The sequence below is a fragment of the Melanostigma gelatinosum genome, assembly GCF_949748355.1.
Source record: "Melanostigma gelatinosum genome assembly, chromosome: 3".
In the NCBI taxonomy this organism is placed as follows: Eukaryota; Metazoa; Chordata; class Actinopteri; order Perciformes; family Zoarcidae; genus Melanostigma; species Melanostigma gelatinosum.
This window is the reverse complement of record NC_136636.1, coordinates 12,806,260-12,818,905: the sequence shown is the minus strand read 5'-3', so window position 1 is coordinate 12,818,905 and position 12,646 is coordinate 12,806,260. Positions and strand designations below refer to the sequence as shown.

General features: G+C 43.3%; 1 protein-coding gene across 1 annotated transcript in view; it reads right to left on the bottom strand.

The window, feature by feature from the left end:
• Window positions 1-2,730: 2,730 nt before the first annotated feature.
• LOC306775612 (fidgetin-like protein 2) overlaps window positions 2,731-12,646 on the bottom strand; it is a gene marked incomplete at its 3' end in the record, with an annotated part of 10,478 nt that continues 562 nt past the window's right edge. Inside the window, exons 2-3 of the mRNA XM_079266071.1 lie at window positions 12,057-12,286; window positions 2,731-3,887 (exon numbers count right to left, since the gene is read on the bottom strand). Coding sequence (XP_079122197.1) covers window positions 2,731-3,887; window positions 12,057-12,081 — 1,182 coding nt within the window. The 5' untranslated portion in view covers window positions 12,082-12,286. The remainder of the gene's footprint in view (window positions 3,888-12,056; window positions 12,287-12,646) is intronic.

Below are 12,646 nucleotides of genomic sequence, written 5' to 3'. Positions count from 1 at the left end.
ATATCTTCATTTTTATGATGCAACAGTCTTTAGTGAGGTAGACTTTAACAGGTCAAGAATTAGAAACATTGCTCCTTAAACTAGCAAGTGAAATGACATGAAATAAATATTTTCATGTACAATGTCTTCAAAATGAGGTAGAAATGGTTACAGAGAATACAAGATACAACAAAAGTACAACTGGATTAAGAAGATAACGCTGAAATGCCATTTCCCATCAGTTGGACTAATTCAACTCCAAGTTACTTCAATGAATCAGAGTTACACCAAGAAACAGCAAATACTGTTGTTGCGGTGTGTAAGTTAATGTAGATCACATTTTTTGTTTGACACTGAAGAGCATCTAATTGTAGCTAAGCGCTTAAATACTTTTAAAATCTGGGGGTAAGAGTACATTGTTATTTGTGTAACACCTTTTTATTAATATGTATTTTTTCTGCAGCATAATGTGAAGCTAAATCTTTGTGTGATGCGTTTTATTTTTATTTTTGTTCAGTAATTTCACGCGTTTACATTTCCAAATTAAAATACTTTTTCAGACTAAATCTGAAGCGGCATTACACCCTAAATCTTTCTATGTGTGGGGATCCACTCTCTGGGCATGCTGTTCGTTAAGAGTTTGGTTTTGTTTAATTTTGCAAAAGAGATATTTGTATGGCATAACCTATGTAGGGATGGCACAGTGGAGCAACAAAGCTACAACACTGAAAGAAAAGATTTACAGTTGTAACTACATATTTTCTGATAGTGCACACACATTTTAAACCTCTCCCTTCTTCATGGTGTCGATTCGTGTTTGAGCTCAAATCAAGCTGATTAATTGGTGACAACTGTGTCAAGCGGTTTTAAAATACTGATATTGAAAAATGGAGATTGAACACTTTATTAAGACATTTATTAAACACACCTACTATAGAGCATATACTGTAATATGTGTATATCTTGATATGTCAAAAGTTGTTAATCAGGAGTGCTTTATTTTGACAGTTTGTCCACAAACACTGTTTCCCCACTGCTAACTACACTAACACTGAACATGTCATTCATTTTTCCACCAAAAGCTATAAGAGAATTACATCTATACATGAAGAAAATATGTTTCATATATCTAAAAACATCATTGATGTACAATATGGCATGTATTGTCCTTTTTAAGAAAAATATCTGAATTACATTCAACATTTCAGGCCTTGGTACAAAAACCTCAAGTGTTTTCCCAGAGCTAAGAAGCAGTGTGTGTGTGTGTGTGTGTGTTGGTGTGTGTGTGTGTTTTTGTACATGTTTTCTACTGTTAGTATCAAGGCCTTGTAAGTTCATTGTTTCCCTGAAGTGTTCAGAGTATGTTTTGCTCTTAATAAAAGCCATGGCTCCGTTTTCATCTTGCTCCATAAAGCTCCCTACAAACACCCGAAGGTAATAACATACATTCTTATTTCATCATTCTGAGGTAACAATATTCTTCCTGAGTATTCAATAACACGACTATATAATCATCCTTTTCAGAGGCAAAAGTAAAGAGAATGCATAAAAAAAAGTAAATCCCGTAGCAGACAAGCAGGTAAATCTTCATAAAGAAAGTCATTTTAAAATTGCGTTCCTCTCAGTCTGGGCTGTGCATCCAAACAGAAGTAACAAACAGGCTTATGGACCTTTACACAGTTTACTCTGAGTGAATTTTAGCAGAATGCAGACTTCAGCATAGTTTTTTGGTTGTTCTGTTGATTTGTGGAGTCATTGTTTCTTGTAATAGTTTGAATGTTAAATCTGTGAGCTGCACCATTATTCGCTGATACTTTCCTGTTAGTTTTAGGATCAACAAACATACAAGCAAACAACACGCTTTGAACTGAATATACTCTCATGCTGTCATGGTATGAATGCTAAATACACTTTTAAATCTGAGATTATTTCCCCACTCTTTCTTTACGTAAAAACAATTTTAAAGGGCGACTTCGTGTAGACTATGTAGTCGTTTGATAAGCAGCTTGTTATGTATAAACTGGACAAAAACAAAAGTTGTTCAGCAAGGAAAAGGGTTGAGAACAAGAAGCAGGACACTGGGATAGAATAAGATAAAGAACATGAAAAGAAAGGGTGAAGGAAACTGAAATGAAGTCAAGAATGAGTAAAGGTCGGGGGAAAGCGAGGGATGAGCGGGGAAACTTTCATTTCTCGAGGCCAGGTTGACACACCGAGCCTTGGAGTCAGCTGTGTAAAGTAGCAGTGATTGTGCTGAAGTAGTATGGTCGTCTCACCATTTCAGTTATTGCTTTCCTTACTTTTTGGTCGGTAATGATTTTTGTGGTGTGGTAGAACGTATTGCAGTCAAAGGCCTTTTTCATACATAACGGCCACAAATAATTACACCAACGTTTACAACAGTTACGTTGCAGATGCAGTGCTGCAGTAGCCAAAGGACATAAATAGGATCCTGAGAGAAACAGACACTCATACATTTAGACTGTCTTAATGCTATCTATGCAGAGAATGCCTCAACCTCACCCCTAACTTACCTCAACCTTAGAGGGCAAAATGCCCCCCCGCGAATCTTTGGAAAAACATGAATAGTGAACATTTTAAAGATGCACAAGAAATACCAGTCTTGTGCCTTCTTGTTTTTCAAAAGTGAAATAAAAACCTTTCATTGACTATCCAATTTTGTTCACCCAAAAAGAACCCTGGTTGGTTTTCAAAGGGCGAGCGAATCCTCTCAAATGCCGACCGGTGCTGTCAGCGCCCTGCAGTGGGGTCTTCAGGTCGTGTGTGCGATGCGGGGATCTTCACAGACATTCTCTGTTGCTGAGGGAAGGTGTGCTCCGCTGACGCGCTCTCTCCTGCTAGGCCTGATGGTGGGCTGTAGTCCCCTGCCCCGCCGTAAGGGGGGGACATCATGGGCTTTCCAGATTTGTAGGCCTGCGGGTCTGAGGTGGAGCCGCTCATATCGTAGCCATTGCCGTGCCCGTTGCCGTGACCTTTGCTGTGGCCGTTGCCATACTTTCTGTAGCGTGATCCCTCCACCTCTGCTCCCTCCTGTCCATCCTCTGCCATCTCAAAGGCCTTGCGTTTCAGTGGTGCGCCTCCCTCAGAGCTCCCTCCGAGGCTGTGAGATGGGTAGCTGTAACTGCCCCCCACCATGGTGGGCCTAGGGGCCAGAGGAGTGGGGGCACTAATCCCAGGGGGCAGGTAGGAGGCACTGGGGTGGCTGTATCCAGAGGACAGGCTGGTTTGGGGGTAGCACCCTGGAGGGTAGTTGTAGATAGGAGTGCTGGCACTGTAGCTGGGCACTAGAGTGGGTGCGGCCTGCAGTGTGTGTAGAGGGGCAGGGGGAAGTGCTGCGCTGGGCTGAGGGCAGTATCCTGAAGACAGGTAGGTGCTGTTGTAGGCAGGAGGGTATTCCTGAGATGACGGGGCATTGCAGGAGCCAGCACCACTGTAGCCCGGCTCAGATGCCAAGTTACTGCTGACTACCGTCACACTTCCTGTGGCTGGGATGCCCACAGATGCAGAACCTACCTTGGTGCCGCTCAATGCCTCCAGTCCAGGGTAGCACTCCATGCTCTGACCCAGAGCCCATGGCTCAGATTCAGTTTTCAGGAACGCTCCAGGCTCTGAGTAGGCCCCTGTAGGAGGGCGTTCATAGGACGGCTCCAGCCCTGAGTACTTCTCGGCGTAGCGTTTGAGCAGAGAAGAAGCAGTTAAGGCTGATATGTCATCACTGGCCCACGGGTAACCTGCTGCAGGGTCATAGCCTCGGCGACCAGCTGTAGCGTAGGGGTCGTGTTTGTGGGCAGACGGCGGTGAAGTGGTAGAGGTGACATCTAGGTGCTGCTCAGGCCACTGAGTTAAGGGGGCGGTGTGCTCCGGGGACCAGTGCATCTTCAACAGACCTGACAGAAACAAGACCAAAGCTGAATTAGTCCACACAATCTCAAAATGATGTTTCAACTATATGCAGTATTTTGTCCGGACCGGCCTCTTCTGTCTTCCAAAATTCACAAGCAAGTAAAGAGTCGGGCACCATGAATATCTGCCCTCACAATCGCAAAGGCTAGCTGACCCTTTTCCAGAATCATGTCAATGCTTAGCCCTTTGCTCTTCTACACAGTCTCATAGGAGGACAACTGCTCTAATCTTTATGTGAAGCCGGCAACACAGCCCCCAGCCTGGTCTCCACAGCGATAAGCCTCTATCAGCCCGCGAGCTGCCCTCTACCTTTGCCTCACTCACATTAGGGCCATTGTTGTCTCTCTATGACTCTCTTAGTCCACAAAGCCACCCCCACCGAGCGTGTGATCTAATTCGGCTCAAACCTCAGGGGTCTGCTGGACGGGGAATAGGAGGTGTGTGTGTGTGGTGTGTGTGTGTGTGTGTGTGGTGGGGGGGGGGGAGTCGTTTTTAATTATACACAGAGACACTGGACCACTATATCTATGAACACTATTACAAGTGCACTGACTAATTGAGAAGTCCAAGAAGTCTGACATTTTTTTCGTGTGCCATGCGTGATTATACATTTACACAAACATGTAATCCTCTGGTTTAGTGGTTGTGGCTTTGATTGGCTTTTGCAGGCTTTTTCTTTTTGAACTGGCATTAGGCTGACATTCCAGGCATTGCAGAGTATTATTAAACTGTCCCAACCACAGGCCTGAGCCAGAGGGGTTTCCCTACAACAGCTATACGCAGAGAGCAAAAAGTTCCTGCCTCAGTTTCACCAACAGGGATGGGCAAATACTGCCTCTGTCAGTATGCTTTTCAACAATATGTTTCAGTAAATTAGCACCAATATCATGATATATTTCCTTTCCTTTCCTATCTGTTCTCATTTCTGGCCTTTTGCCTTCTATGGATCAGACTTTAGTTTTTTACACACTGTCATTTCAGTATTAATTCATTATTTATTCTTGAAAATAATCTTTCCCTTTCGAAGCATGTTTTCCTCTTCAGTTTGACAGATAACAGCACCATAGATGATTGTCTTGCAGTCATAGGAAACGTGTTTGTGGTAGTCTTGTAATTTAAGCTTTGATTTAAGACTCGGGTTGCAAGTAGCACTTATTTTCATTGTTTATAATCTGCCAGTACTTCTTTAGTAATCTACAGATCATGGTTGCATTGCTAAGTGGGTCTACTGGGCACAGGGTTAGGGAGCCTCTAAGCCAGGGTCTCTAACTGGCGGACCGCGGTCCGGATCCGGACCCAGGACCTAAAATCGATATTTCGGAATCACACATATATTAGGCAGCAAGTTTGTAATTTAACCGGTAGGGTTGCACGGTGTATCGATACTAAAAAGGTACCGCGGTACCTGTACGTTAAAAACGATACGATTTTGCATATTTTTAGTGTCGATACTTTATTAAAATAGCGCGCGATCAGAGCGCACTGGCTGCTCGGCTCCCTGTCATGCTGCCTGCAGGCATGCAAGGGGGCGGGGCTTCAAGGGGGCGGGGCTACCCAGCGCTCACAGCAACAGGCAGCGCGTGCACTCACAGAGTGATCACAGGGGAGACATGCACGAGCTTTTACCGACCATCCTCGGCTTGTTGGAAAACAAGATGCCAGAAGTATCATCTGGAAGTACTTTGGCTACATTGCAGACAGTGAAGGAAAGCCCACTGACATACAGAGACCCGTCTGCGAAACGTGTTTCAAAGCCACACAGACCAGTGAGGCAACACGTCGAACACGGCAAAGCACCTTTCAGACAGACACCCCCAACTTTACAAAGAGTTCAAAGAACGACAGGTAAGCAAATGTGATTATAAACATGAACACCCCCAAGCTCACCCATAGACAGCTAACACGAGCAGCCTTAGCCTAGTTTGACAACAAGCCTACATGATCATGAGGTCACAATGCACACAAACGTGCACTAAATGAAACAATTGATGCAAAATGGCTCCATGCTGGTGGAGCTTGAGCTAATTATTTTTATTTTGAGTTCAGGAAAAATAATTATTCCATGAATTAAGATAAACTATGAAGTGAAAATATCAAACTCACTATGCAAGTAAATGAAGCATTGTTTACCCACCCACTCCCACAGACAGTCAGACAGATGCCAGAGTCAGCAGCAATCATGACACCTTGTAGTTTTCATTAATATCTTGCTGTTGGCTAATACTAATATTAATGCCATTTGTTAAGTGTTCAAAAAGCTGGGCAGGAACAAGCTGGTAAAAAAGGGAACCGTACAGATGTTTTATTTATTACTAGTATAGATAAATATACCAGTTCTCCAAAAAGAGAAAAGTGTTCAGAGAGAATATAATTTATGAGCAGGAATGAACAGACTCCTCTATGTTAATTCTTCCCACAGGAAGTGTGTCACATGTTCAGAAAGCGTAACTATTGATAAAAGCGGCAAATAAAGCGCACTACGAGACAATGCACAACTCCTTTGAACAAACGTACACACTCACATCTGAAATGAAGACACAGAAAATAAACCTAAGAGCCCAAAATGATCAGAATCCTAACGCATGAATTCACTGTCCCAACAATGATGTTAACAGAGAGGATAGAGCTGAAACAAGTGGTTTAATAACCACAGATAAAGTCCATGCTCACTGATTTATGTTTTTAGAAGACAAAAACAATATATTGTGACTTTTTTATTGACATCACTTCACACCTGAATGAACTGAATTTAAAGCTGCAGGTCAACTCTAACCCTAACCCAGAATTTTAGTTGAAGACCCCTGCCATAAGCCCTCTAACCCTTAACCGCAGTGGCTACTGGGAAGCAACTGTTTTGAAGATTTGTCATTACAGACAGAGCCAAAGGGTTCAGTCATTCACATCAATATCAGAGCCCCAAAAAGTTATTCTGAAAAACTTGAAGGAATAAACTAGAGGCCATCTTCAGAGGGTTTTCATCCCCTCACGTCTCCTGTAATTATTAAGGTATTTTCCTCTGTATGGACACCAACATCTCGTCCTGACAGTGGAGTTAAATGAGCTGCATTTAACATTCTAACATAAAAGTTACCGTGAGGAACATTTAACTGGTCTCAATGTATTACCGATGCCTCTATGTGACCTACATAAGTTAATGAGACCATCAGCGAGAAGACTGGCAATTATATGTAATAATTATTATTATTCTTAATGCTTGTTATCGGTGCCACCAGGTTGGATTTAGCAGATTAAACCATGCAGGTTCACCAGAAACTCCTTCAGCTCAGACTCCAGCGGGGAACCCAGCGAACCAACGACTCGACTGTCAATGAACATAATATCAAACACCAGAATTTAATCTACGTAAATAACATTAAAAATGACATTCCTTAGCTCTTCTTTGTCGAAGTCCAAGAAGTAAGTTAAGTTGGTGAATTAAAAATATATTTTCTACGAGTAAACATTGCAAATGTCTATTTTCTCGAATTGCAGTGCATTCCTTTGCATGGTATGGAAGATGAGACGCTGAAAACAATGATGTGCACAACAGTTGTGTTCAGGGAGAAAGATGTGAAAGTAGTTTTGCATTAAATGACTTCCTGTAATTTGAACAGAAGTTCGCTCACTAAGAATCCGTCTGCAGCTATTTACAGACTTCAGCTAAATACATATATTCATTTAATTAGAAATGCGTTAACAAATACAATGGTTTTGCAGACTTACAGAACATTATCTGCGGTGTGAAGTCCGTCCTGTGGCCTTCATGCGGAGAGATACAGGGTCGTCAGAGTGATGCTCACTGGTCATGCTGATTGCAGGCATGAGCCAAACGTTTGCCGCTTTGCCTTCAATCTACTCATCTCACCCCGTCTTTACCCGATGGTTTACAATCTATCCGAGACAAATTAGAGCGCAGTAATCTAATGTGCCTGGAATCCTCATCAAAATGCAGCGAAGGAATGTGAAAACGGAGGATCATTCTGAGGTCACACGATGCAATAGTGAACTGGAGGGTCTTGACGCATTAAGAACCAGACCAATGAAACCAGACGAACGAAGGATGAGAGCACACGAGGCTGGTGGGAGAGTCACTGCTCTGAGACAATTGTGGACACAAGAATTAACGAAGCATCACCACTGGTGAGCTTACTCCTATGTTGGCTGTATTTCCAGGAAATGTGAAATACATTACTACTATATTCACTATAGCAAATACTCACTCTTTATCCACGTGAAGATAGTCATAGTCCTGAGACCTAGAGTGCTTCTTAAAAAGTTGTTTTCAAAACATTTAAACACTACCATGTTTAGCGGGAAATGTGAATTTCTGCGACAGATTAAAACCTCTTGCTGTTAACGAGTGCTGCATCAGACATCTGTGTTTAAGTACGGATGTTGGGGAGCAGGGTTTAGGTATTAGGAGGGACGAGTGAGCCCCTAACCCTAATCTAGCAAGTCATGTTGGCTCGGGGCTTGGAAACACCCCTTCATTCTTGGCCATGCTTGGCTTACCAAGAAGCAAAGATGAGTACTAAGCCGGCTTGGTACTCTGACAGCTTTCCTTAATCATTGTGATTATCATACTGTTGACCAACACCAGTGTTTCCTCTTTGTCTTGCAGCAGTTTGGTTTGTTTACGTACTCTCAAATTCATTTCTTCACGTGTACACGATTCACATTGATGGTGAAGAGAATGTTTCCGTTTTCAAAATGACTTCGCCAGATGAAAAGAACCAATTTGTGTTGCATTATTGAGAAGAGCGAGATTACATCAGAAGAGGAGATGGAGATGGCCGGTGAGAACGTGTTGAGGCAAGAGGGGATCAAGCATATCGAGGTTAGAGGGAAACACTAACATCCCAAGCAAACCAATCCTGCAGACACGACATGTAGTTTCATATAAATGTGGTTAGAGGTGTATGTACCGGTAAGCTGCAGCAGAATCCTTCGGGAACCAAAATAAACAGTGTAGCTGCCATGTAACTTACACTCAAAGGTGTGTGTGTAATTAATCGTCCCGACACAAGCAAGTAAATCTAATTTGAATCTACCCAGAGCAGGAAGTGAGGTAAAATGACAGCGTCGTAGTAAACTCTTCCTCCTCTCTCCTAATCGAGACTTATAAATGGTTGCTACATGTGTGCAGTATGTGTGCACTGGGGTGTAAAGCAGGCAGTAAAGTGTTTGTAAGCAGGAGCCTGATCCACACAATAAAGAGATGGACTGAGTGTAACTCTCCCAGCTCTCCGTTGAGCTGTCAACCTCCACGAACACCAGTTTCAGTGCACTTTACTACTTTTTGTGATTTTCTTCTTGGTGTCATTGATAGGATGTGACAAACAAATTCATCGTGTGGTTTTCCCTTTCGAGGAAACACAATTATGCAAGTCATGGATGCGTTCTGTGTGTCAGTGGAGGCTAGCTTGACTCGTGGTCCACTGCATGGTCAGTATGAGTAATTAGGGGTTAATTAGATGAAAGTACGTGTGGGGGAAGGGGCTGACGGGAATGGGGATTTGGGGGTTGTGAGGCATCAGAGGTGGCTTGCTGGGGAAACATAAAATCACCCTTCTGGAGCTGAATGGTCCTCTGTTCGAGCTTTTTACTCCACTCACAGTAAACAAAGAACTACATCTCCTGAAGATGGACAGACACTCAGGAATACACACAGCAAGATGCACACACAGGCTCAAGCGAACTCCTGTCTTGTGCTTTTTGTGCAGTGTTTTATCTCCAGCTGGCCAACAGGCAGAGGAGCTCTCTTGGTCATCTATCGGTTGAGTCAGGCTGCTGGAATGCCAGGAATCTAACCTAAGATCTATTTACAAGGCACATATCCTCTCCATACGCTCAGCACGCACTCTCCACTCTCCGGCTGAAGGAAGGGAGGGAGAGAACATGCTTGCTTACAGTGCTGATAAATGACCCTATCGGCTGTTTGCACATTATTGGGCGATTTGTATTAGTTAGAGTTAATTCACACCACTGCTGTAAGATCAATACAGAACACATCAGAGGAGAAATGGGATATGAATGTGGAGTGTGTCAAGATTCTTGAGGAAATGGACAATGGACTTCACACAGTCATATATCTATCACACACACGCACACACACACACACACACACACAGTACAGCGCTCGGTGTCTTCCCTGCTTACAGAGTAAGTGAGGGTTAGATTGTTATGTAAGCACTGACCAGAGTCTAAACGCTGAAGCCAGTGTGAAGGAGCTTCTGCTGAGGAGAACATCCTCCCTCTCCCTCCTCTTTTCCCTTCCCCCTTTTCTCCAGATCTGCACGTTCCACCAGGCTGTCAGCCAATCAACGACTGTACCATATCTGATTCAAGTTGTACACATCTCTAACCTACAATAGATTTCTAACTACAAATCACGTAACAATTCAAGTCAGAATGCGGCGTTTGACGCTCAAACAGACACAGCACACATATTTACCTCAAAGCACGACTGAGAAACTATTTTGCTTTGAATCATTGTGATGCTCTTTTTCCTCTCATTACATTTCTTTTTCTTTTACTCAGATTTAGATACCCCCCCCCCCCCCATCGTCTTCCTTTCTTGAGCCTCGCTCTTTCTCTCTGTGCTGTAGGAAAGACAGGACCGTGTGTCCGAGCCTGTGTGGTCAGTTTTCCCCTCCCCCGCTCCTTTAGCTCGCACACATGTGGCAGAGGGTGGCCTGGCCCCTCTTTGCTTATTGTGTCCACTCGTATATCAGGCTGCAGCTGACCAGTCCCTCCTCACGTCCCCTCCATCTGCCCTTCACTTTGCTCTTTCTCTGTCATTTTACCACTAGCAGCAGCAGCAGCAGCGCAGGTCTTTACTATAACACCTAATGAGGAGCTAAGGTGTGCTACAATTTGCTTAACAAGCTGTGATGATTGCCATAGAGGACTAATGTGGAGTGTGTGTGTGTGTGTGTGTGTGTGTGTGTGTGTGAATGGAGGGTGATGTTTATTTGGCCCTCTATACAGGACTAATGAGTAGCTGCTGACACCAGGTTACTAACGATCTGGCTTTCATTCACAAAATCGTTTCACCCTGCTAACTGGCGGCTAAAAAGGGCTAAAACTGCTCATCATCATTATAGACGGAGAGCATAATGAGGTGTAGCTGATTGTGATTTTATGTTTACTCATTTGAGAGAGTGAGTGTGTGTGTGCGTGTGGTGAAGTTTCATTTGAGTAGTTGTGGTTGTAAAAATAAATGCTTCATAGGATTGTCTGTATTTAACGTTTCTGAGGGAAGAAATTTAACGTGACACTGTGAGTCTTTTTGAGGGAGGAATGTGACAGACGTACGTTACTAAAATCTCTGTCCGCTCAGAAAACTCCCTCGTTTTCCAGTTTTTGTCTCTGTGCAGCTTTTTAGAAGAGTAAAACCTATAAGTAAATTCCTGTTGCATTATTCCAATCAGGTGAGCGTTGTAATCCTGTTAAAGCTTGGCCTAATCAATAGCCCAGTCAATCAATATAAGCATATTCATCAGCCTGGATAGCAACCGCTCACATATCCAAGTGAGGCCTATACTGGGATGTGTCACAGAGATTTGTGTGATTTAATCTGGCTTTACACACTAATGCTCGACACATTGGAAACGTCTTCCACTTTAGAAAACAATATCTTTCCTCAGAAATATAGTGCTATTATTGTTTGAAAATGAGTACAACCAACATTTTATGTATCTTTCATTTAGAAAGAAAAGCTCTGAATACGATCAACTGCTCTCCGTCACGATGTGCATGCTGCTCTTTGACAGACAGCGGTGCTTTGGTAAATTGTTACGATACTATATTTACATGGAGGGGCTAAAAAAACAGCGACTGAACACTTTCTGTGAAATTCCTCAATGCAAAGCCTGCAGATTCAGCTGTTAAAGCCATTAGCATATCTGCCTTCTCAAAATGACTTCGAAGAGACCCCCCAGCCCCTCGCTTCCCTCTACTGAGACACAGAAGACGAGTCCTGAACAAAAGAGGAGCCCAGAAGAAGAAGAAGAAGTTGTACAGAAAAACAAACCAATCTAGGTGCCATCGTTCACGTACAACACGCCAAACACATCCACCATTGGCCATGGCCATACAACATATCCGTCCAAACATTAGAGAATAAAAAGGAAAAAGCAGTGCAGACTCACTGTATGGGGTGACAGGACTGAGCATTCTGCAGCCCCGGCCCCAGGTGAAGAGGAGAGGACCAGGTCCACTTGGTGCTAGTGAGGGCCCAGCTGCATGCTGCGGCTCCTCCTCGGACTACTGCTTCCCCTGCTGCTAGTGGTCGTGCGGCGGTTGGCTCGGCTAGTGACTGGCCTCTTGGACCCCTCCATGGTTCATTTCACAGTTGAATACCGCTCCGACACGCTGCCAACTGAAAAGCACACACATGCAAGTGTCAGAGCCACAAGACACAGTGAATAAGAAGAGGATGTTTATTTTAGTAGCAGCCATTAAAAGCCCAAGCGTATAGGGACATTTTGAGAGAATTATGAATGTTTAAAGGACAAATAATCATAAAAGCCCATTTTTGCTTGCATTGATTACATCTTCAATGCAATATATGTATTAAAAAGACTATATTGTAAAAATAACTTTTGGGAAGTACTTGCAGAAAGCAACAGATATTGAGTTTATCATGCGCTGACTTTTGCTTTCCTCAGTATTTCTGTTTATGTGTACACACGTGTGTGAGCCACCGATCAAGACAGAGTTTGAAGCTAAATGCACTGAC